The 22,525-nt window shown below is 45.2% G+C and overlaps 1 protein-coding gene across 1 annotated transcript in view; it reads left to right on the forward strand.

Moving 5' to 3' along the window:
• SHISA9 (shisa family member 9) overlaps positions 1–20,099 on the forward strand; it is a 293,836-nt gene extending 273,737 nt beyond the window's left edge. The window contains exons 4-5 of the mRNA XM_007100195.2: positions 1,981–2,028; positions 19,717–20,099. Coding sequence (XP_007100257.2) covers positions 1,981–2,028; positions 19,717–20,099 — 431 coding nt within the window. The remainder of the gene's footprint in view (positions 1–1,980; positions 2,029–19,716) is intronic.
• The last annotated feature ends 2,426 nt before the right edge of the window (positions 20,100–22,525 follow it).

Raw genomic sequence — 22,525 nt, forward strand, 5'->3', positions numbered from 1 at the left:
AAAAAAAAAAAAAAAGGATTGAAGAGGCCTATTTTCCTCTTTGTGGGGGAGGACTTACTAATGTATTAATTCTTTTCTTTGTTTGAAGGTAAAAGTTTTCTCATGATGCTGAGTATAATTGAGGTGTAACATGTTTAAGGTGCATTATAGTTGAGGTATAATTTCATATGTATAGTATGATACTCAGATCATAATTTGACAGTAGTGTGACTGCTGAAATATACGTGCACTAGGGTCATCAACATCCCAGTAAGGATAAGAAATATTTTCCTCCCCCAGAAAGTTCCCTCACGGCCGCTTCCTCTCAATGCTGTAGGCCCATCCTCTTTACATAAGCATTTAATTTTTCACCCAGAAAGTATTTATCTAATGTCCATTAGTGTCACAAAGCCCATAATGGGAACTTAGCTATATATTTGGTAGCTTGTGTGCCATCTTATTAAGTGACCCTTATTAGCTCTATGAAACAAAACTTGGATTTATGAAACAAAACTTGTTACTGTCTTGCCCTGTCTTAGGTAGTGGGGACAGAGGTGACCACAGCTTGTTTCCTGCCTTCAAGGCAGTCACGGATTTGTTTTGGGAGCAAACGGCTTCCTTGGGCTTAGTGACTCAGTGACTCGGTCAGGCATGTGTCCACCCGCACAGGAAGATCTGGGGCCGCATCACTATTTCCAGATGTCAATGGTCCTGGCTCAGAGGGAGAAGAAACATGAAGGCATCCCAGGCGGGTCCCACTTAATTTTAAGTTCGTCACTCTTCACCTGTCATCCCAATTTCCCCTCTGTTGTTAGTGATGAGGGTGTAGAGTTCATATCCGCAGGGGGAATGTGGCAATTTGAGCATCCTTTGGCACGCCTGGGAGGCCAACCAGAAATGTTTAAATGGGGGCCGGATCTGTGCTCTGTAATCATTCAGATCACAGACTGTTCCCTACATCTCTTCCCAGCTGGCAGCCTGATAAATCTCTGGAAATTGTGCAGAAATGTTGAGGACTTGGTTTTTCCAGGTAGATTCCTAAGAAAGGAAACTGGAGCTAGTAGCGCACGCTGATTGGTCAGGCCGCCAGCCAGTGGGCAGAGGCTGCTGCTTAGGCACGTGCGCAGGTTTGCCTCGGTTTGAGTAAAACCCGATCTTACAGAGAAGGTCTATCGAGGACCGGGGTAGGCTGTAGCCATAGTCATTCTCACCATCCTTTACAAAAGGGTCACTATGGGGTTCTCCTAATAATAAGAGATTCCCCCAGGGCTCATCCAGTACATCTGAAATGGAATTCAATTTAGAGAAACTGATTTATAATCAAAGTCCCAGGCATTATGGGATTCTCAGATAACAAGTTTGATTCCTTTAGCATTGAGGGGAATTTCCTTACCTCAGGAAGAGTGACCCCGTGGAGAACCTTGAATTCATTCATTCATTCAACAATATTTTTCAAACACAGACTGTGTGCTAGGCACTGTGAAAGCGGGGTCTCCACTCCACCCAGCCTGCCACCCAGCATTTAAAGTTGCAGTCAGCAGGGCCTGCCCCGACCTTGAATATGGAGCTAATGATGCTCCCCCCACCTTTTTAGCAGGGGATTGCAATAAAAGAGGATCAAAATTTATCTCTTGTCAACAGAGCGTTATTAGCCAAAGTGACCTCATGTAACTAAAACTTTGCTTTCTTTCTTAGAGGGTTGAAATTTAGAGCCACCTAGGAATTCTCTCTCTCCCTGAAAACATCTAGGCTTTCTTCAGGGGAACCTGTCTTGATCCTGTGTTGGGTATTATCTCGATCGTGCTTCAGGGCCTTGCAGACAGAAGTGTTCACATAATCGTAATTGCGCATTTGGTCCCTCGCCCTGTTCCCCGGTCCCCTGAGACCTGCGCCCCTTGGAGGCTGCAGCTGGGGTACCTGCAGAGCATCTGGGCGTTGAGGGCACAGCACACATGGGAAGCCCGTGAACAGATCAGCATCTCTCCATTGTTGTTTTTTTAGGAAGTTCTGAGGGTGACTGGACAGTGGCGACACTTAAGTCACCGAAAGGTACCGTATGGCTTTTTCTAGCTCTTTTGTCCAGGTCTCGTTGGATTTGGCATTAATCCATGAAGGCACAGAGAATCCCGGTGTCTGTGTGCACACATGTGTCCGTGTTGGGTGGAGCTGCAGGTCCGTCTGAGTTCCAGTGTGTAGGTGTTGTGTGTGTGTGTGTGTGTGTGTGTGTGTGTGTGTGTGTGTACGCTCCTGGGGTGGCATGTCTGTGCTCCGGGCTGTTGTTGAAAAGTGTGCTACTCCTCACTTTCTGATGTTCATTTTGCCTGAAGGAAAATGTCACTATCAGAAAATGTCCCGGGTAAGACATCCAGGAGATGTCTTTTTCTCAGACAACTGTGCAGGCAAATGGCAAAATGTAAGGTAAATTAATGCAGGGGGAAAAACACAAATTGTGAGGCAGAGATAAACAGAGTCAGGTTGTTGGCCCTGGGTCTTGGGAATGATTAGCCTTTTGGGGAACAGATGCTATTTTCAACTTTCCTGGCTACCATGGTGAGCATCAAAAGTTGGTCCCCTTGAGTCTGTGTGTTAACTAGCTGGGTGACTGGGCTAGGTGGTAGCTATAATTTATTAACCCCCTACAATGTGCCAGACAGAGGGCTGGGCCCTTTATGTCATTTTGTCCTTGAACTCTCCGATGACCCAGCCATGTATGTGTTGTCCTTCCCCTTCAGAGTCGAGGACATGGGCCTCTGTGCGAGGCTAGCTCTTGCTTGTCTAAAGTCATATAGCTGCTAAGTGATGAAGCTGAATTTGAACCCATGTCTGCCTGACCAATGCTTAAGTTATTTCCCGCTGGGGTGTGACGGGAATGGCTATCTTCCAGAACAGACTGGAAACTCAGTTCTCTTCTTTCTTCACTCCTTATGCTTTGTTGGATTTGGTAGTTGGGAGATTGTAGCTGACCCAAGCAGATGAAGGTCAAACCCTTTAGTGACCTTGAACTGGGAGAAGTTAGAAGATATTGCCGGGCTGTAGGTAAGATACTGGTAGGGCCCTTTTGCCTTCTCAAAAGACAGTTCTGGTTTCTATGTGGAGACTGGATCGGGGGAGGGTGGGCTGGAGTTGATGTCACCTTCTGGAAGGCTCTTGCAGTCATCCAGGTGGGCAGTGCCCCGAACTGGGGTGGGTAGAGGATGAAGAGAAGAAAATAGAGCAGAGGGTTCATGAAGACACCACAGAAGGTAGTGAGTGAGCGCGTGGGAGTGGAGAGGAGGGAGCCGTGGGCCGCCCCGTGGTTCTCAGGTTTGAGCCACTTGAGTGCATTTCAGCATCCCCTGGAGGAGCGTTAAAACCGAATTCCTGGGCCCCACCCCAGAGCTTCTGATTCACTAGGTGTGGCCAGAGGGGCTGAACTGCTGACAGGTTCCAAGGTGTTGCTGATGCTGCTGGCCCAGGGACCATACTTTCAAAACCACTGCGGTAGAGAAATCTTGCTGGGAAACTAAGACTGTTTGACTGGGTCTCCAAGCATCTTTCTGTGGGTTGAGGGTTCTGAAGAGGGAAGCTTGACCAGAGTCCCAGAGGCTCCAAAGCAACCTGAGCTCTGGGGAGGGGTGGGGGGGGAATGAGGAGTGTCACCCCATATTCCAGAATTGGGAGTGAGAGCTTTAGACCCTCGTGTCTAATGAGAACCTCTTGATTACCCAGTTGTTGCCTTGAGAGAGGCAGATTTTTTGGGTCTGCATTAGATAATAACCATTCACATGTCAACATCCATTTTTAGAAATGCAAACAATTTGGAACATGACAGACCTGCTAATTTGAGGCATAAACTTTTTTTTCCTTCCCTTGTGAAAAACAAAGCCATTACGATTCCCATGACAACATTTAGAGGCAGTCAGTATCCCTGTCTTTATATCAGCCTGTTGTTGTCTGATGCATTTAGAAAATATTTCAGGACAGGTCAAAAGCAAGGGCTTAGAGGCTATTTTTCTACTCAAACCGGGCTAATTTCCCCTCTCCTCCTCAATGCATCTTTATTATGTATCCTGCTTTGTCTGGGGAGGAGAAAAGGGGTCCCAGAGAGGGGAGGCCCAAGTTCCTCTGGGGTCACTGATTTTCCCTATTGTTTTCTACTCAACCTCCAGACCCTGAATCTACATGAGGCATGATAACGAGGTCAGGGGGGTTGTACACCCTGTCACCTTCTTGAAAGGGAGGTATCAGCAGGGTGTGATGGACTTAGCCTCAGACACACCTGAGTTCTGATTTTGTCCCATCATTGGTACTCTTGTTACTTTCTCCAAGTCATTCAACCTCTCTGAGCCCCTCTTTTCTGATCAACAAGATGGAGACAACACTATCACCTCCCTCCTAAGGTTGTTGTGAGGACGATGTGAGATAACATGTACAACATGTGTCACAGTGCCTGGCATGTCAAAAGTGATAAACACATGAGGTGGTAACTGGTATAATTATTACTGTTATTATCAGGTGAGCAAATTAAAGCTCTGAAAAAATCGCATGGTAAAAAAACTGTCAAACTCTGTACAGCCCATCATTTCCCAAACGCTTTGGACGTCTGATCTCTTTTCTCTATGGAAAACCGGTTCACAGCTTGAGATCCAGTTACTGGAATGTTGCTAGGAACCCACTTTGGGAACACAGGCCATGAGCAGAGGGTTGGGTGTCCCTTGGGGAGGTTGGATAAAGAAGCAGTAGCTTCAAAGGAGAAAGGGCTATAGGTCCCTGAAGATACAAGTTCCCTGCTTCCACCTGCATTGGCTATAACTCACTTGGGAGGGGAATCCTATCTGCCAGGAAATGGCAGACAAATCTTAGCGGTTTGCACTATCCATTTTTCACTACCTGAGGTTTTCCAGGAAAGTCTCCCCCTAGTGGTCACTGCTGTAGGTCCACGTGCCCAGCCCTGTGGACTCCTGGAATAATTGTTTAATACCCAGGATGGAAGAAGACACCACCACCTCAATCCCAGTGGACTCCCCTAACCAGTATGAACACGTATCATGGAAATACATTTATTTTGCAAAACGAATCTTTGAACCTGATCTGTCCTTAGCCTAGCACGCCATTGGAGCCCGGAACTTGGGGGAAACTTCTAGCATAGTGCTGTGATTTCATCACTCTAGTTCTGACTAGTATCAGGTTGTGTGGTCTTGCCCAAGCCAGTCACATGCTCTGGACTTTCATTTCTACCATTTCCAAAATGGGTGAGATGATAGTATTCACATTCTATCAGGTTTGGGGGAGTAATTTTATGAGACAATGCAAATAATACCCTTCAATGAAGCAATGAAGAAAATACACTTTTTCACCCTTTATGCTTCTACAGATGAGGGAACTGAGTTCTCTTGAGATAAATGAGATTGCCAACACTCACACAGGGCATCACACCCAGGACCAGGACCCAGAACTCAAAGAATGGCTTAAGACCCCAATGTTCATGGCAACACTATTTACAATAGCCAAAACATAGAAACAACCTAAATGTCCATCGACAGATGAATGGATAAAGAAGATGTGGTACATACACACACACACACACACACACACACACACACACACACACACACAATGAAATGCTACTCAGCCATTAAAAAGAATGAAATAATGCCATTTGCAGCAACATGGATGGATCTAGAGATGTCATACTAAGTGAAGTGAGTCAGAGAAAGACAAATACCATATAATATCACTTATATGTGGAACATTAAAAAAATGATACAAATGAACTTATTTACAAAACAGAAATAGACTCACAGACATAGAAAACAAACTTATGGTTACCAAAGGGGAAAGGCGAGGGGACAGATATATTAGGAATTTGGAATTAACAGATATACACTACTATATATAAAATAGATAAACAACAAGGACCTATTGTATAGCACAGGGAACTATATTCAATATCTTGTAATAATGTATAACAGAAAAGAATCTGAAGAAGAATATCTATCTATCTGAATCACTTTGCTGTTCGCCTGATCATTGTAAATCAGCAATACTTCAATTTAAAAAAATCAGTCTTTAAAAAAAAAAAGAATGGGGCTTCCCTGGTGGCGCAGTGATTGAGAATCCGCCTGCCGATGCTGGGGACACGGGTTCGTGCCCGCCGCAGAACAGCTGGGTCCGTGAACCACGGCTGCTGAGCCTGCACGTCCGGAGCCTGTGCTCCGCAACGGGAGAGGCCACAACAGTGTGAGGCCCGCGTACCACAAAAAAAAAAAAAAAAAAAAAAAAAGAATGGCTTAAGGACTTGACCCAGAATCACGGGAGATCCTTTTTACCAATGTCCATCCTGGGCCTACCCACTCCTATGGGCCTGGAACCTCTGGATTTTTCACTTTCCATTTTTCATTTTTTCACTTTAAAAATGCACTTCCTGGGTCATTTTAGTGCATTCAACTCTGGACCTACATTTTCCTAAGACCCAATCCTAGATACAAACACAGCTTACCCCAGAGCACCAGTTTTCGCATGCCAGCATTCCTCATGTATTCCAAAAATACATGAGTATTTTTGCTGTTTTCTGAAATAAAGCTTTTCTTAGTTGGGGTTTGATCTGGGGGCTATAGCTGGAAGGTAAGAGCATTGGAGGTGGACGGTCTTGGATTTGGTATCCTGCTCTGCCACTTATCAGCTGTGGCAGAGTCAGCTGGCAGCCAAATTGCTCAGTATCTCTGGGCCTTAGTTCTCATCTGTCACATGGAAAAAAATGATATTGCCTCATCACCTCCCTTTACGAGGGTTTAAATTAGATCATGTAGGTGAAATGGCTAAAAACAGTGTCTAGTACATGGTAGGCACTCAAGAAATCCTAGTTCTTTCTTCCTTCTGAGAAAATTGATGTAGCTCGGTGATAAATATTCATCCAAGAGATGCTACAGAAGCACAGAAAATATGTGATTTGGGTTACAGTTCCGTTGGAGGGCATACAACCCAGGGAAGGACTCACTTAAAAGCAGCCTTCAAACATTACTTCATAAAAGTCAGGCTTTTGCAACTTTCTGACTTGGGTTATTGGTTTTTGGGTGAGCAGGAGGGTACAGAGCAGGTGGAGGATAAGGAAGTGATTTTTTTTTTTTTTAATAAAAATCAAATCCTACCAGCTTCTGAGTTCAGCCTCTTTGGAAAAGCATACAGCAAGCACTGGCATTTTGATGCGCTTCCTTGGGAACCCATAGGGCATGAAGTGAGCCTGTGGAGAGTTCTCTGCTTTGCAGAAAATGCCATTGCAGCAAGATAGCAATACTACTATATATAAAAGAGATAACTAATAAGAACCTACTGTATAGCACAGGGAACTCTATTTAATAGTCTGTAATGACCTATACGGGAATAGAATCTTAAAAAGGGTGGATATATGTATATGCATAGCTGACTCAATTTGCTGTACAGCAGAAACAAATACAACATTGTAAATCAACTATACTCTAGTAAAATTTTTTTTAAAAACGTGTGTCCCTCTGAGGCTAAGCTGGCTAGATATCATTCATGCTAAATATCCCCCAAATCTTGCATGGTGCTGCCATCACATAGTAGACACCCAACATACATTTTTTTTTTTTTTTTTTTTTTTGTGGTATGCGGGCCTCCCTCTGTCGCGGCCTCTCCCGTTGCGGAGCACAGGCTCCGGACGCGCAGGCTCAGCGGCCATGGCTCACCAGCCGCTCCGCGGCATGTGGGATCCTCCCGGACCGGGGCGCGAACCCGGTTCCCCTGCATCGGCAGGCGGACGCGCAACCACTGCGCCACCAGGGAAGCCCCCAACATACATTTTATGAATAAATTATTAATTGAAGCTGGGCATCGCATTTGAAGGGAATCCTGTTGTCTTTTCTAAAGAGGCCCTGGGAAATAGAAAAATCAACCAGGTGGAAGTGGGGGGTGGCCTGTGTTTAGATCCAGTGCTGCTTCTGTTCTGTTGGGTGTCCTTGTGCCCATAGCTCCAGTTGCCTCTGCCGTAAATGGAAGGCTGTGATCATTGATCTCATTGGCCCCTCTATCTCCATTAGTAAAGATCCCAGGCTTTGCTATGATTGGCTTGCCTTGTCATGTGGCCACCTACCTCTGAACAAATTGTTATGGTGAGGGCAATGAAATGGGTTGTTTGTAGTCATCGGGGAATGGTTAGGGGGTGAAGGAGTGGAGGGGTATGTCATGCAAACCATTTGGATTAAGAGTAGGGGAGACATGGATCTCCATCTGGAAATTGGGGCCTTCCTGGGAGTAGGGTGAGTGAATGATTGGCATTTGTATCAGTTATCCATTGTTAAATAATGCTGCATAAGAAACCACCTCAAATCTCATGGCTTAAACTTATTTAGCTCAGCATTTATTGAGACCAGGGGTCTATGTGCCAGTGATTTATCCTGATGCAGGAGGTTCTTCTAGTCTGAGCTGAGTTCACCCATATGACTTGGGGTTGGATGGATGCTGGCTGATGTAGGCTGGTTTCAGCTGGAAAGACTGGGTGACTTGACTCTGCTCCAGGTGTCTTTTATCCTTCGAGAAGGTAGCCCAGACATGTTCTCATGCTGGGGGCAGAGGTGCAAGAGAGCACTCAAACAACCAGCAAGCACTTGTCAAACTTCTGTGTGTGTCATGTCTGCTAACCTTCATGAATCACATGATGAACTCAGAATCCAGTGGTGGGGAAACAAGATCCTCTTTTTTTGGGGGGTGAGTTTCAAAGTCACATAAAAAGAGTGTGGATACAAGGAAGGGGGAAAAAATGGAGGTCCTTCATGCATTCATCTAACACAGGGTCCCAAATCTGATCGTTATCTACTTTGAGATGGTCCTTTGCACATTGGAAGGAAGTATGGAGGATTAAGGAGAGTTAACTTTTATTTCCTCCCTTTAAAAAACCACCAGTTATATAAAATTTTACCAGTTCAGAGGTTGACCATAAGACAAACCATGCAATGAATTTCTGAGAAGAAATATCTCCATCTGTGGAGCAGCAGTGCAGGATGAAGGGCAGTGAACGAGTGCACAGTTTCCAACCAGGGCCCTTCAATGCAGGGGGCTCTGTGGTCAGCCTTGGATGGAGCATGAGTCCAGCCACCTTTGTTCAATAGCCTTTCAGAAAGTGGTGACTGCCCAACAGGACTGCCTAAGGCAAGAGACAGAGGGCTTAAGGTTTCATAGGTCCATTGGCAGTGAGATGTTCACAGAGGGCTCCCTGCAGCCACAACAAAGGGGCTGATTGTGCAGCTGGATAGCTTTGGTGCAAAGCCCAAGCCAGGCACTGTTTCAGAATCGTCATCAGCAAAGGCAGCAGTGCCTCCTCTTGGGACCCTCAGGGCTAAGATAAAAAAGGGCCAGGATCCCATTCTCCCCTTTCCAATTTTCTCTCTTAGAGAGATAAGCCTTCAGGAAAGATGTGTGGCCCTGTAGAAACAGCCAGGAGTCCTGGCTTTATTTAGAACCTGGTTCAAATGTGATTTTCCCTCCTTGGGTCTCTACAGCGAGGCCCAGAACCAGGTGAAATGGGGGCTAATTTGCCATAAAGACAAATCTTCCCATCTCCTCCTGGCTCTCTCCTGCCTGCGAAGCTAGGCTTTTTTCCTGCCTTTCTTGTTTCTGCCTGCTGAGACAACCGCAGGAGCCTGTGCAGCTTTATAACATGTATTTCAAAAGAAGGGAGAAATACCTGGTATTTTTTTTTATCATGAACTGTTTCCCCTTTTACTGTTTCATTCAGCTCATGATGGAGAGAAAAAAGTAGAGACCCAGAAAACACTCCTATGTAAATAAAAGTTCAGTACTGTCCTAGTGAACCAAAAGGCCTCACAAATACAGTGGCTTAAGAGAAAGAAGTATATTTCTCTCTCGTGTAATAGCCCCAGAGGTGGTGGTCCAGGTTGGTGGGGCAGCTTTACTCCAAGCTGTCACTCAGGGACCCAGGTTCCTCCAACATTGTTGCTCTGCAGCCACCTACTGTATTGTCCTCATCTGCATTGTTATAGTTAGTTGCCGTCATGGCCTATGGGAAGGGAGAGAGGGGACACCCAGGGTAACCAATTTTATTTTAAGTGAGTATGTTGAAGTGGAAATTGGATGCATCACTTTTGCTAACAGTCCATTGGTGAGAGATTAGCCACGTGGCCAAATTTAGCTTCCAAGAAGGCTAGGGAAATCTAGCTTAGGATTAGGTGGCCATGTGCCCAAGAAAAAAGGTGGAAGAGATCTGGATGACAAGTAGCAGTCTTTTACAATATCATGTCAGATGGGGTATACGTTTAAGGAGACTCCTGTGTGCCAGGCATAATGGTTTGTGCTTTCACACTTTGTCACTTGTTTACTTCTCTGCTGCACTTTGCAAAGTAGGTCTTCCTATCTTCACTTTATTTTCTGACAATGACAGCAGTAGCAGCTACTATCTAATGAATACCTACCATGAAGCAAGGACATTGGTACTTTACATTATGCAAGATAGTTCACATGATTCTTTTGAATACCATAACCCCCTACCACATAGGCATTGTTATTTTATTTTCCATTTTATTGGGGAAGCTTAGAGAACTTAGGTAACTTGCTTAAGGTCTCCAGCTTCTAAGTGGAAGAGTTGGGACTTTAACTCAGGTCCATCTGTTCTTCAAGTTCATGCTCTTTCTACCATATCCTAAAGAAGATTTTACAGTCACAGAATTCTTCCAAACTCTGCTATCTGCTGAATAAACAAGTTGCACTGAATCCTGCACGCTCTCAGCTTCACTAATCCTTCTTTCTCTCTCAGCACGCTCAGATCTTCTTGCTGACGTCTTGCCTTCCAAGGCTCTGCTATGACTGTCAAGAGCTCAGTGTAGGATTCAGGAGCAACACTTGGAATACGTTGTCATCATCGAAAGTGATCGCTGCTCTCTGAGTGGTGGGGAGGGGAGAGTGGAGCACAGGGAAGAGAATACTGGTGAATATCTCAAAATGGGATCCCCCTACATTGTCACGGAGGGAGTCGGCGTGACATAGTGTGAAGAGACCAGGCAACCACACCTACCTCATTGGCTTGGGGTGGGGTGGGGAGCCAACTAAATGAGATGATACCTGTAAAGCACCTGGATGGTGCCTGGCTGGAGTGGTGACGAAGTTTCAGGCTCCTCCCAGTTCTAAGAGAAGCATATAGCACCTTATCCAACCCGGTTCTTTAACAGGAAGCCACTTCTTATTGCTGACTGGCCAGCACTCCCGCCAATGCCAGTGCATCTCAGAGGATGCAAGACCCATACTCTTGTAATGCAGTAGCCAACTGAGTGCTGAGAGCCTGGCAGGGAGAGTCTCTCATGACACCCCAGCTCCCTTCTCTTGCCCCACTTTAAGGAAGAAAAAGGTAAACGTATATTGCCTCCAGGGGGAATTTGAGACTTCATGAAATTTCCAGTTGTGACATTTTGATGTCTCCTCTTGTGAATAAGATTTACATGTATATCTCAATCCCTGACGTTTTGAGAGGAGGAATCAAGAAAAGTGTTTTCTCCTTATAATTCTCACTCTGTCCTCCACCTTCTTTAGTTTAGGGGGAACGTTTTCCTGCCTAGAGAAACTTGTTAAGGAAACAAGAGTTTCTTCTATAAGGCAGGCAGATGGTTAAATAGATGGTGAGTGTTGTCCCAGATTCGACCATTTCAGGATACTTGGAATTCAGCCAGGTGTCAAGGGTTCAGATCCCAGCACTGTCACTTGGACAAGTTGCCAAAGCTCTCTTGCTTCAGTTTCCCCATTTATAAAATGAGACCAATAATAGCACCTACCTCATTAGGATATTGAGAGGATTAAAGGGGGTAACAAATGTCCATTCCTTAGCCGGGTGCCTGGAGCAGAGCACGCACTTAATAAAGGTGAGCTCTTACTCAGGTTACACTGGGTGAGCTGGGAAGGGGGCGTGTCAGCACAGCCTGCTGCTGGATCCAAGCGGTCTCTTTAACCAATCCCTGCCCCCTGCACCTGACTCCATTCTATCTCCCCTGAGCTATGGCTGCTAGAGAACATCCATGCCTCTGCAAGTTTTCAGCCAGGGGTTTGGAGCTGGGCAGCAGCCTGGTTCTCCTGCCCCAGAAGCTCCAGTCCTTCTATCCCTGTAAAGCACAGGTCACGTAACCTTCTACAGTGTGGACGATGTATTAGTTAGAGAAACAGAACCAGCTGGATATTTGTGTGGGGGTGTGGCAATCCTTGGCATACTTTGCCTTACGTAGCTGTATCACTCCAGTCTCTGCCTCTGATTTCACATGGCCTTCCTCTGTGTGTGTGTCTATGTGTCCAAATTTCTTTATTCTTATAAGGACACCAGTCGTTGGATTAGGAGCCACATTAATCCAGTATGACCTCATTTTACCTTGATTACATCTGTGTGATAGGTATGTAGGATATATTTAATGTATATATTTTATATATGTGCATATTATATATGTAGGATATATTATATAGGATATAGACGTACAAATATGTATATATGGAATATATGTATATATGGAGAATTATCGCAAGCAATTGAATCACACAATTCTGGAGGCTGAGAAGTCCCATAATCTACTGTCTGCAAGCTAGAAACCCAGGAGGCTAGTGGTGTATTTCCAGTCCCAGTGTGAAGGCCTGAGAACCAAAGGAGCCAATGTTGTAAATCCCAGGTCAAGGGCAGGAGGAGACTAATGTCCCAGCTCAAGCAGGCCAGGCAGGAAGGGCATGTATCCTCTCTTCCTCTGCTTTTTGTGGTATTCAGTCCCTTAACAAATTAGGTTGGTGCCCCTCTACATTGGAGAGGATGGTGTACTTTACTGAGTCCACTGATTCAAACGCTAATCTCATCCAGACCCAGAAATAATGTTTAATCTGGACACCCTATGGGCCAGTCAAGTTGACATATAAAATTAGCCATCAGAGATCAGAAGATGAAGCATCTTGCCCATTTCTAATATTTGAGAGAATGTCATTGGAATCAAACTGTCTCTGGTGCTTTTCTTCCCTTATCACATGTTTATTATTGTATCCTACTATGTGCCAGGTACTGGGCTAGATGTTGGGGATACAGTGATGAGCAGAGCAGATATGATGTCTAACCTAATTGGAGCTTATATTCTAGTCAAAGGAGATAGACAATACACAGATAACTAAGAAAGATAATTTCATATATGCAGGCTAAGAACATATTAAAATGGGAAAGGTGATGAGAGCAACAGGGGTGTTTTCACTGGGTCATCAGGAGGAATTTTCTGAGTGACCTTTGATCAGAGAGCCAAATGACAAGAAAGATCCAAAAAGAAGGGTGTTTTGGCGGTGAGAACAACAGGGACGGTCCAGTGGCTCGCCCCCCACCCCGACCCAAATCTACTCGGAACCTCAGAATGTGCTCACACGTGGAAATAGGGTCTTTGCAGATGTAACTAAGTTAAAATGAGGTCATCTGGATTAATGTGGGTCCTAATCCAATGACTGGTGTCCGTATAAGAAGAGGGAAGTTTGGGCACATAGACACACACAGAGAGGAGGGTCATGTGAATTCAGAGGCAGAGATTGGAGATGCAGCTACAGGCAAGGAATGCCAGGATTACTGCAACCCCCGGAAGCTGGAAGAGGCAAGGAAGGATACTTCACTAGAGCCTGCAGAAGGAACACAGACCTACCGACACCTTGATTTCAGACTTCTGGCCTCCAGAACTGGGAAAGAATAAATTTCTGTTGTTTTAAGTTGCCCAGTTTGTGGTAATTTGCTATGGCAGCCCTAGGAAACTAGTACGCTATGTGGTGGGTCATAATAAGCGTGGGAGAGATGAGGGTGGGCGCGCAACAGCCAGAGGCCGGGCCTGCCGACCTTCGGGGTCACAGCAAATCATTTGGATTTGATTCTTAAGTGTGATCGGAGATTAATCGCTCCATTTCAATATATTCTTGGACCAAAGGTAGGGACAAATTGGGAATTGTTGGAAGCTTAGGGTAGGACCTTGCTTACCAGGTGAAATCCATCACCTGAGACCCAAGATGATCACCAAGGGAGAATGAGTGGTAGGAACCCCTCCTTAAGATATCCTTGGCCCAAGGAAAGAAGGTAGGTGGGAGGCCACCTGCCGAGACCCTCAGATGTGTAGCTTGTTTTGAAAACTGGTTATTACCTTGACTCTCCATTTCCATGGAGGCGAAGCTCCATCCCACCCGGCACCTGTACAAGTGTCTGCTGCTAATTAAGAGAGAGACAGATGGAGGAAGGTACAGTTTAATTTTGAAGCCTTGGTTCCTTCAAGGCAATTAGGCTTATTGGAAGGAAAGCACCTTTTTCATTCTTTCTTCCTCTTTTTAAATGAAGAAAAATCAAAACGGAGAGGACCAGTGTAGTTGAAAGCCTCACACATCTGTTACCTGGTCGGCTTGTTAACCACCTGCCCACGAGGTACCTGGGTTGATTAGGTTAATGCATTTATTAATAGGGCTTACAAGGCTGCTCAATGAATCTGTGATTTCCTTCACAAGCCGCCTTTTAACATACTAAGACAGGGACCACAATGCACAACGCCGAGAGTGGCCCGGTAAGTATTTCTTTCCCATCCTCGGTATCTAAATCAGAGGGGATGAAAAAGAGAATTTCACAAAAATTGCATTTCCTGGTTATGGGAACAGTTCATCCACCTAACCACCAACCACATCCTTGTTGAAATGATCTTGAAAATAACTCTTTGAAGGATGGTTTCATGCCCCATGCAGCAAGTCTGTACCTGCTCTGCACTTGTTGAAGACACCTCTGAGTCATGTGGAGGGGGGATAGACAAACAAATAGATGTGAACGATATAATCCTGCATACAGGACATTAGATGATCTGATGACCCCTTGTTTTCTTCACTTTATTACATACATATCCTTTCAGTTTTTGAAGCTACCATGCTATTTCCCACCTCAGGGCTTTTGCAAATGTTGTTCTGTATCAGTTATCTACTGCTGCGTAACAAATTACCCCCAAACTTAGTGGCTTAACATAGCAACTGTTTATTGGGCTCGTGGTTCTGGATCAGCTGGGAAGTTCTTCTGGTTTGGGCTGGCTTGGCTACTCTTGGCCAGGCTTACTCAGTGTCTGTGATGAGCTGGCAGGTGGGCTAATGGCTGTACGGTCTAGGATGGCCTCACTGGGTATCTGGCAGGTAGCAGGCTGCTATTGGCTGTGGTGAACATGGGCAACTGGACTGCATGTTTCTCAACCTTCAGGAGGCTAACCTGGGCTTCCTTTTTCATATGGAGGCAGGGTTCCAAGATCTGATAGCAGAAGCTGTAGAACTTCTAAAAGCCCAGGCTTGGGATGTGCGTGACATAATTTCTGCTACAGTCTACTGGTTAAAGCCAATCACAAGGTCAGGCCATATTCATAGGGTAGGGAAATAGACTACACCTCTCGATGGAAGGAATTGCAAAGTATTACAGCTATTTTTGCAATACACCCCATGTGCGCTCACCTGGATGCTGTTTCTGGTACTCTTCACTTTCAGATTCCAACTAAGAGAGCATCCTCAAGGATGCCTTCCCTAACCGGCACCTCATCCCAAACGGATCAAGGCCCCTTCTTGTGTCGTCTCATAGGGACAGCTAGGCACTCAATACACATGGCAGCTGGAGGGAAGCAAAGAGGGAAGGAAGAAAGGAAGGAAGGGTGGTTAGTTTGGATGAGTGCTTCCTTTGTGCTTAGCTGGATATCTGACACAGAGTGCTCAGTAAATGTCTGTTGGATTTAATCCAGTGCCTCTTTCATAAGCCAGAAGACAGACAAAATATATGTAGTGACTAGTTACTCTCTTTCAGAATTGTGTTATATAGCTTATATGTCTCATATAATTTATTCTTAACAATAAACCTCAGAGTAGTTATATTATCCTCATTTTACACCAAAAGAAATAGAGATATAGGAGTTTGACATTCCCAAGGTCTCATAGACTCAGGTCTGTCTGATTCCAAAGCCTACAGATTTTTCTGTCCCACCCTTGCCCCATATACCAAACACTCTCTACGCTCAGGGGTTTCCCAGTGCCAGGTTCACCAAGAGACAAATTCAGGGTTGGGTGTGGAGAAGGATGTATTGTAGGTTCTCCACAAGCAACTCCATGATTCCTCCTAATGGCGGCTGCTTCCCATACCTGCACTGATAGGGCAAGAATTGAATGCCCCTGTGACTATTTTTCTTTAGAACTTTTTGAGAGGACATCACCTATCCCAGCTGTTGGGGCACCTGTTTCATAGTCAATTTCCTCAGTTTGTCAGAAACGGGAACCTGCCAATGCATCCCTTGCTCTGAGCTTCCTTTAGACTCGTCCATTGTCTGGAAAGAGGAATTTGGGAATAAATGGTTCTGGATCGTGCCCGGGGACATAATGAGGGTGGGTGAGACTTTCAGTAAGAGACTGAAAGCAGTTTAGTGAGAGCAAATGGATGTGAAAATGGAAAACTAGAAAAGAGCAGTCAGGACTATGATAGCGCAGAGGTTGCTGAGGGAGCCAGGGAATCAGAAAGCATCACCTTAGCTTAACCTTGAAAGATGAATAACAGAGCATCTGATGTAAATGAAGGGGTGAGACACGTCAGCTCCATCCTCTGGTTCTCCGACCAGCTCAGAGACCTCATTATTAATACTCATAAGACTGGATAGTTCTTTATAGCACTTACTATATTTCTACTTTTATGTAATTTGTGGGATTATTTGGTCACATTCTGTCCTTCCCTCATAGAATGTCCACCCCATGAGGACAGGGACCTTGTCTGTTTCTGATTCTCCCAATGTCCTTATATTTACAATGTCTATCACCTGGCCCATGCCTATTTGATGTATGACTAAATGACTGAGAAAAATTGCTGGGAGAAGTTTTGGTAAATGGTAACATGGTCAGTTTTAGAAATATGTCTTTGGGGGGACTTCCCTGGCAGTCCAGTGGTTAAGACTCTGAGCTTCCACTGCAGGGGGCACGGGTTTGATCCTTGTTTGGGGAACTAAGATCCCTCAAGCTGAACAGTGCGGCCAAACAAAACATAACAAAACAAAACAAAACAAAAAAGGAAATATGCCTTTGGCTGTAGTGTGGACAGTGGCCTGGGGGAGGTGAGACTCAAGGCAGGGGAACCAGTTTGGTGGCAGAAGTAGAGCAGCATTTAAAGCAAGGAGGAGGCATAGCATAGGTTAGAGAAGCATTTGGTAGGTACGATGGGAAGGACCTGTGGGTTAGCAGTTGTGCTGAGGAGAAGAGGAGGGTGACATCGGCACCTGCTCCTGTGTTTCTGGCTTGAGTAACTAGAGAGTTGGTGTTCCCACTCGTGAGAGAAGGAAGAGCCTGGAGAACAGATGTGAATGATGTTGATGGGTTCAGTCTTGGCCACCTTGAGTGGGAGATGCCAGTGACTCTGTCCTGGAGGTAACTGGATACATGAATTTTGAAGTACAAGGAGGGCTGTCAGAGCATCCTTCTGTTGAAACATCATGGCATTGGAAACCTAGAACTTTCTTCTGGAAGACAGAAAGATGCGATTCTAATACCAACTTAAATGTAACTCATGCCACCTTAAGGAGTGCATGGTATTTCGGGAATGTGTGCTCTTCCCATGTCGGTAGCTATTCCATAGTTCCTTTTGGCATCGATATTCTGTATCTTCAGACAGCTCTCGAATTCAAGGAAGGGGGGACATTCTCTTGAAAGATTGCATTACTCAGGGTTGTTTACATTAAACATGGACAGAAACCCAACTTAAATCGTATTAAGCCTGGAAGGTTAACATGTGGCTTCCGGGGGTGCTGTGTTGAGGAATCTAAGCAAAGGCCATGCTAGCTAGGAAAGAGCTCAGTGACCAATGAGTGATGTCTGCCACAGATGCAGAAGGGGCAAGGGGGCGGGGCATATGTGCTCACTCATTCCTGAAAACAGAGCTTTCCCTCTACGGCCTTTCAAAAGCATCAAATAATGTCTAATGGAGTTAGGTTCTACCTTGGCTCCGCCGCTAGCTGCGGGTAACCTCAATTAAATGATTTCATGTTCCTTAGCTTGACAGTTTCCGCATCTGTCAAGCAGAGGTCATAATCCCTGTCTTTCCCACCTCTTGTGGTTGAAAGGATCAAATGAGAAAAGAAACATGGAAGGGCAATGACCTCCATGAATTTACATAATTTCACACACATAATAGTATGGGATGCTGGAAGTGTGGATTAAAGAGCAGCACATATTTCTGGACTCCTGAGAGACATATCTTCAAGAGTTTATTGCTAAGACATTAATTTAAAAAGTATAGAGGATCATAATAAAAGAATGTGAGAGAAAATAAAATAAAGACTCAGAAAGTTATCAAATAAATTGAGAAAGAAGGCAGGAAAGAAAGAAAGGAAGGGAGGGAGGAAGAGAGAGAGAGAGAGAGAAAAGAAAACAAGAAAGAGAGAAAGAAAGGAACCATTCAGTGTTTTAGAGTGTGGTGAATGAAGCGGAAATTGGTGTAATTCTTTTGTAGCATAGTTGTCAATATGTATAAAGGGCCTTAATAATGTTTACAGCCTTTGGCCAAGTAATTCCACTTCAGATAATTTATTTCAGGGCTGGATAGTAAATATTTCAGGCTATGTGGGCCACGCAGTCTCTGTCACAAGCACTCAAATCTGCTGTTGCTCTGCAGACAGTAGGTAAAGGAAAGGGCATGGCAGCATTCCGGTAAAACTTTATTTATGAAAATGGGTGGCAGCTAGATCGATCCATGGGCTATAGTTTTCCACCCTCTGATATAGATTAAAGAATATTTTAAGAATTATTTTACATTCAAAATTCTAAATACTAAGAGAGCTTTAGTCTAGAAAATTCTCATTTCAGATTGATTTATATTAGCAAAATATTGGCACAGCTTGAATGCTCATCCATAGGATGAATGATTAATTTTCATAGTTCTGCTCACTGAAATATTATGTAGGTATTAGAATGCTGTTTGCTAGTGATTTATAACAACATGAAGAAATGCTTGCTAGAATGTTACATGAGAAATTACAGTTATTTATAATGATGACGATCATGGTGGTGGCTAATATCTAAGCACATTACCTATGTCATCACTTAACCCTCTAAACAACCCTATGAAATATCCTTTTTTATTGTAACCACTTTCCTGATGCAGAAACTGATAGTAATAAAAGTTATTTACCAAAGTTACACTGCTAGTAGGTGGCAGAAGTGGGATTTGAACACAGGTCTGCTTAACTGATAAAAGCAAAAACAAAAGCACTAACACAAATTCCAAATGAAACTCTTTATTGAGAAAACCAGGAGAAAATACACCCAAGTATTGATATTGACTGTCTTGGGCGGTAGCTGATAGATACGAATATTTCTCAATGTATTCGATATTTTCTCTAAAGAGAAGCATCATTTTCATAATGAAGAAAGAACAACACTTGCATTTTATAAGAAGGGCAAGGGTGGCAGAGTGCTAGGTGTGATTGTGAGGGAAAAGAAGGATTTGGGGGGAGCTAGAGATTCCCTTGGGGATGCCCTCGCCTTCTTGGTCCTCCTCTTGTTGGTGGAAAACACATGACCCTGTCCTCCTTCCTTCTGTCTGCTCCGGGTGGAGTTTCTAGTGTGTGTCTCGTTTGGACTGTTGGCCCACTGAGATGCTGTTCTTGGGTTGACCTGCCAATCCCTAACTGTCTTTCTCTCTCTCCTCTCTCTCTCCCTCTCTCTGCTCTCTCCTCCCCCCTTCGTCCACCTACCTGTCCCATCGTACAGCCGACAAGGTAAATGATGACTTCTACTCCAAGCGACGGCACCTGGCCGAGCTGGCCGCCAAGGGGAACTTGCCTCTGCATCCCGTAAGAGTGGAGGATGAGCCGCGGGCCTTCAGTCCTGAGCATGGCCCTGCCAAGCAGAACGGACAGAAGTCCCGCACCAACAAGACGCCCTCCCACCCCCTGGCCTACAACTCCACCGCCAACTTTAAGAGCTGGGACCCCAAGGATCAGTCTCTGCGGCGGCAGCAAGCTTACGGGAACAAGGGCAAGCTGGGCACGGCTGAGTCCGGCTCCAGCGACCCCTTGGGAACTCGCACCCAGCACTACCCACCCCCGCAGCCATACTTCATCACCAACAGCAAAACGGAAGTGACTGTCTGAGCTGTCGCTACAGGGGACATCCTGGAGACCACACTCAACTGAGAGAGGCAAAAAATACCCCAGCACACACCCTCCCTGTCCCCCGCCCGCACACCCACCCACACGTCCACCCTCCACACCGACCGACGACAAACCTACCGGTGACATGGAGTCACGCTTTTCCTGCGTCATGCCTAACACGTGTCGGTGGGCAGCTGAGCAAGACCGGAACGTGGACGGTCAGCAATACAGCCAAGGGGAAACTGAGGCACCCTCTTTCGACTTCGGGGTCGAGGTGGCCAACTCACATGCCTAAACCGTGGGGCTGGTTTTTCTTTTCCTCCTAACTTGAAACTGAAATCCATGATGGAAAAAAAAAAAAGTAGCACAATTTAGAGAAATTGTCCATTTGAGCACATATACCATTGACCATGCATTGTCTGTTTCTGGGTGAAAGAGCCAGAAAGGATGGAAGGGGGGGTAGAAAAGAGGGGGGTCGCTGGTGCACTTGGTAAGCATTTTCTAATCCCAGGAAGTAGTGATGTGGACATAAAATTGTGATGAGCGTGAGACAGTAACTGGACCCCCCCCCATGCTATTTATAGTACTTCTCATATCATCAAGGTTGGAAGCAAAAACAACACACACTCAAACTCACAAAAAATAAATAGACCCTGAGCCCACCGACAGTGATGCGAAAGAAAGAACTTTTTTAGACAACTCCCATAAAGACTGTGGAAATGGGAGGGGTAGGCTTTTATGGCAGGAAGAGGGTCCAGAGAGTCTTAAATAACTATTTTTTAAAAAACGAAAATAAAATAGAATCCCACTACAAAACAGACGAGAACAGCAAAGTAACTTTTGTCCAACATCTTCAAGACTTAGGAAACCAACAACGTCGTCAAGAAAAAATAAACAAAATTCACAGTTGAAATGTCGACAAGAGGTGAGAAGGGGACCCAGAGCCTCTGATTTCTGGTGTTGTCCCCCCGCCTCCGAGACAAGAAACAGAGACAGAAACCAGTCCTCTATTAACTGTCTATCCCCGACTCCCTTCCCCTCCAGCCTATTGCTGCTGCCGCTGCCGAATTTCAACTGCTTTGGACTGAAAATGTCATAAGCGTGGGTGGTGCCTTCAATGTGTCACTGTTGAATGACAGTCTTGTTTCCCAAGTGCAACCTGTGTTCTTTTAGCCTTCCTCCCTCCTGTCTTTCTGCAGTAGTAGAAGGTGTTTCCATCCTCTGTTTGTTGGTGAGCCCACCCGATCCCACACTCTGAGGGGGGAATGCTGCAACTTGCAAAGACCAAGACCTCCCTCCCCCGCACACTGTCAAAACTCCCCGTGTCCCACCCCAAGCTCCCCAAACCTAGCGTGGGACCCAGGCATTCCTGGTCCCATCATTCCCAGGATAGATAGATAGACAAACGATCCCTCCAAATCACTTCCCCAGATAATGCAATGCGTTCATTTCCCATCCACGATACCCCGGGGTTGTTGTTCAGATGGGTTCTCATAGCTAATGGGTGTCCCAATAAAGACAGTTTTCCTAATAGTTTGATTTGTTTAGTGGAAGCCTAAAGAGAGAGGTTGACGGAGAAGAGATTTTCATTTAAGGTGAGAAGTTTTCAGCCAGTCCCTTAAATGGCTTAGCTAATTAACAGGAACCTTGGAGAGACCCCCAGCTCTTCTGATGTCAGAAACTGAACGTGGTCTGAACAAGACCCTTCCTGGAATGCTGGACATCAGCGTTCTGCTTCCCCATCTCTCTGACATCATGGGATCGGGGAAACCAGCTGTTTATTCTCTTTTTTACTCCCAGCTGATCTGGGGCCATTGACAGTGCATTTTATCTCTCTGGGCTTTAGTCTTCCACTTGAAGCATGGGGAATTGGGGCGAGATCAAGCTTTTCAAGCTTTTTGAAATAGCAAAACCTCTGCCCATTAAAAAAGAAAGAAAGAAAGAAAAGAAAAATCGTGCCCAGAAGACCCTCTGTCAGATCCCGGTGAATAATGAGGCTCTGTGCTGGATGAGGCAGGGCTGGGAGATTTAGTGCCTGCTTTCTCAGCCTCTTGGCTGAAACCCCAGTGCTCCCCACTGTGGAGTAAAGACTAGTGGGCTTGGTCACTGTTTCCTTGATGTTAGTTATCTGTGTACCTGCCGCACACTTTTGGCATCTTTGTGTATCCCTATCACAATATTTGTACCTAAATTGATGCATTTTTAATACATTTAACTTTTGAAAGGAAAACTATCTGTCAGTATCACAAACAGAAAACCATATCAGTCACCCTGAATAGAAGGTAAGTGTAAAATAAGGACAAAGGCAACAGTGCAGTGATTGTTACGTTCTAGCTACAGACTATTACCCGTAGAAGGGTTTGAACCTGGAGTCTGGCGTTTGCTCCCTTTCTTTCTCTTCCCTTCCTTCTTTTCTCTCTCCCTCT

The sequence above is a fragment of the Physeter macrocephalus genome, chromosome 14 (assembly GCF_002837175.3).
Source record: "Physeter macrocephalus isolate SW-GA chromosome 14, ASM283717v5, whole genome shotgun sequence".
Classification (NCBI taxonomy): Eukaryota; Metazoa; Chordata; class Mammalia; order Artiodactyla; family Physeteridae; genus Physeter; species Physeter macrocephalus.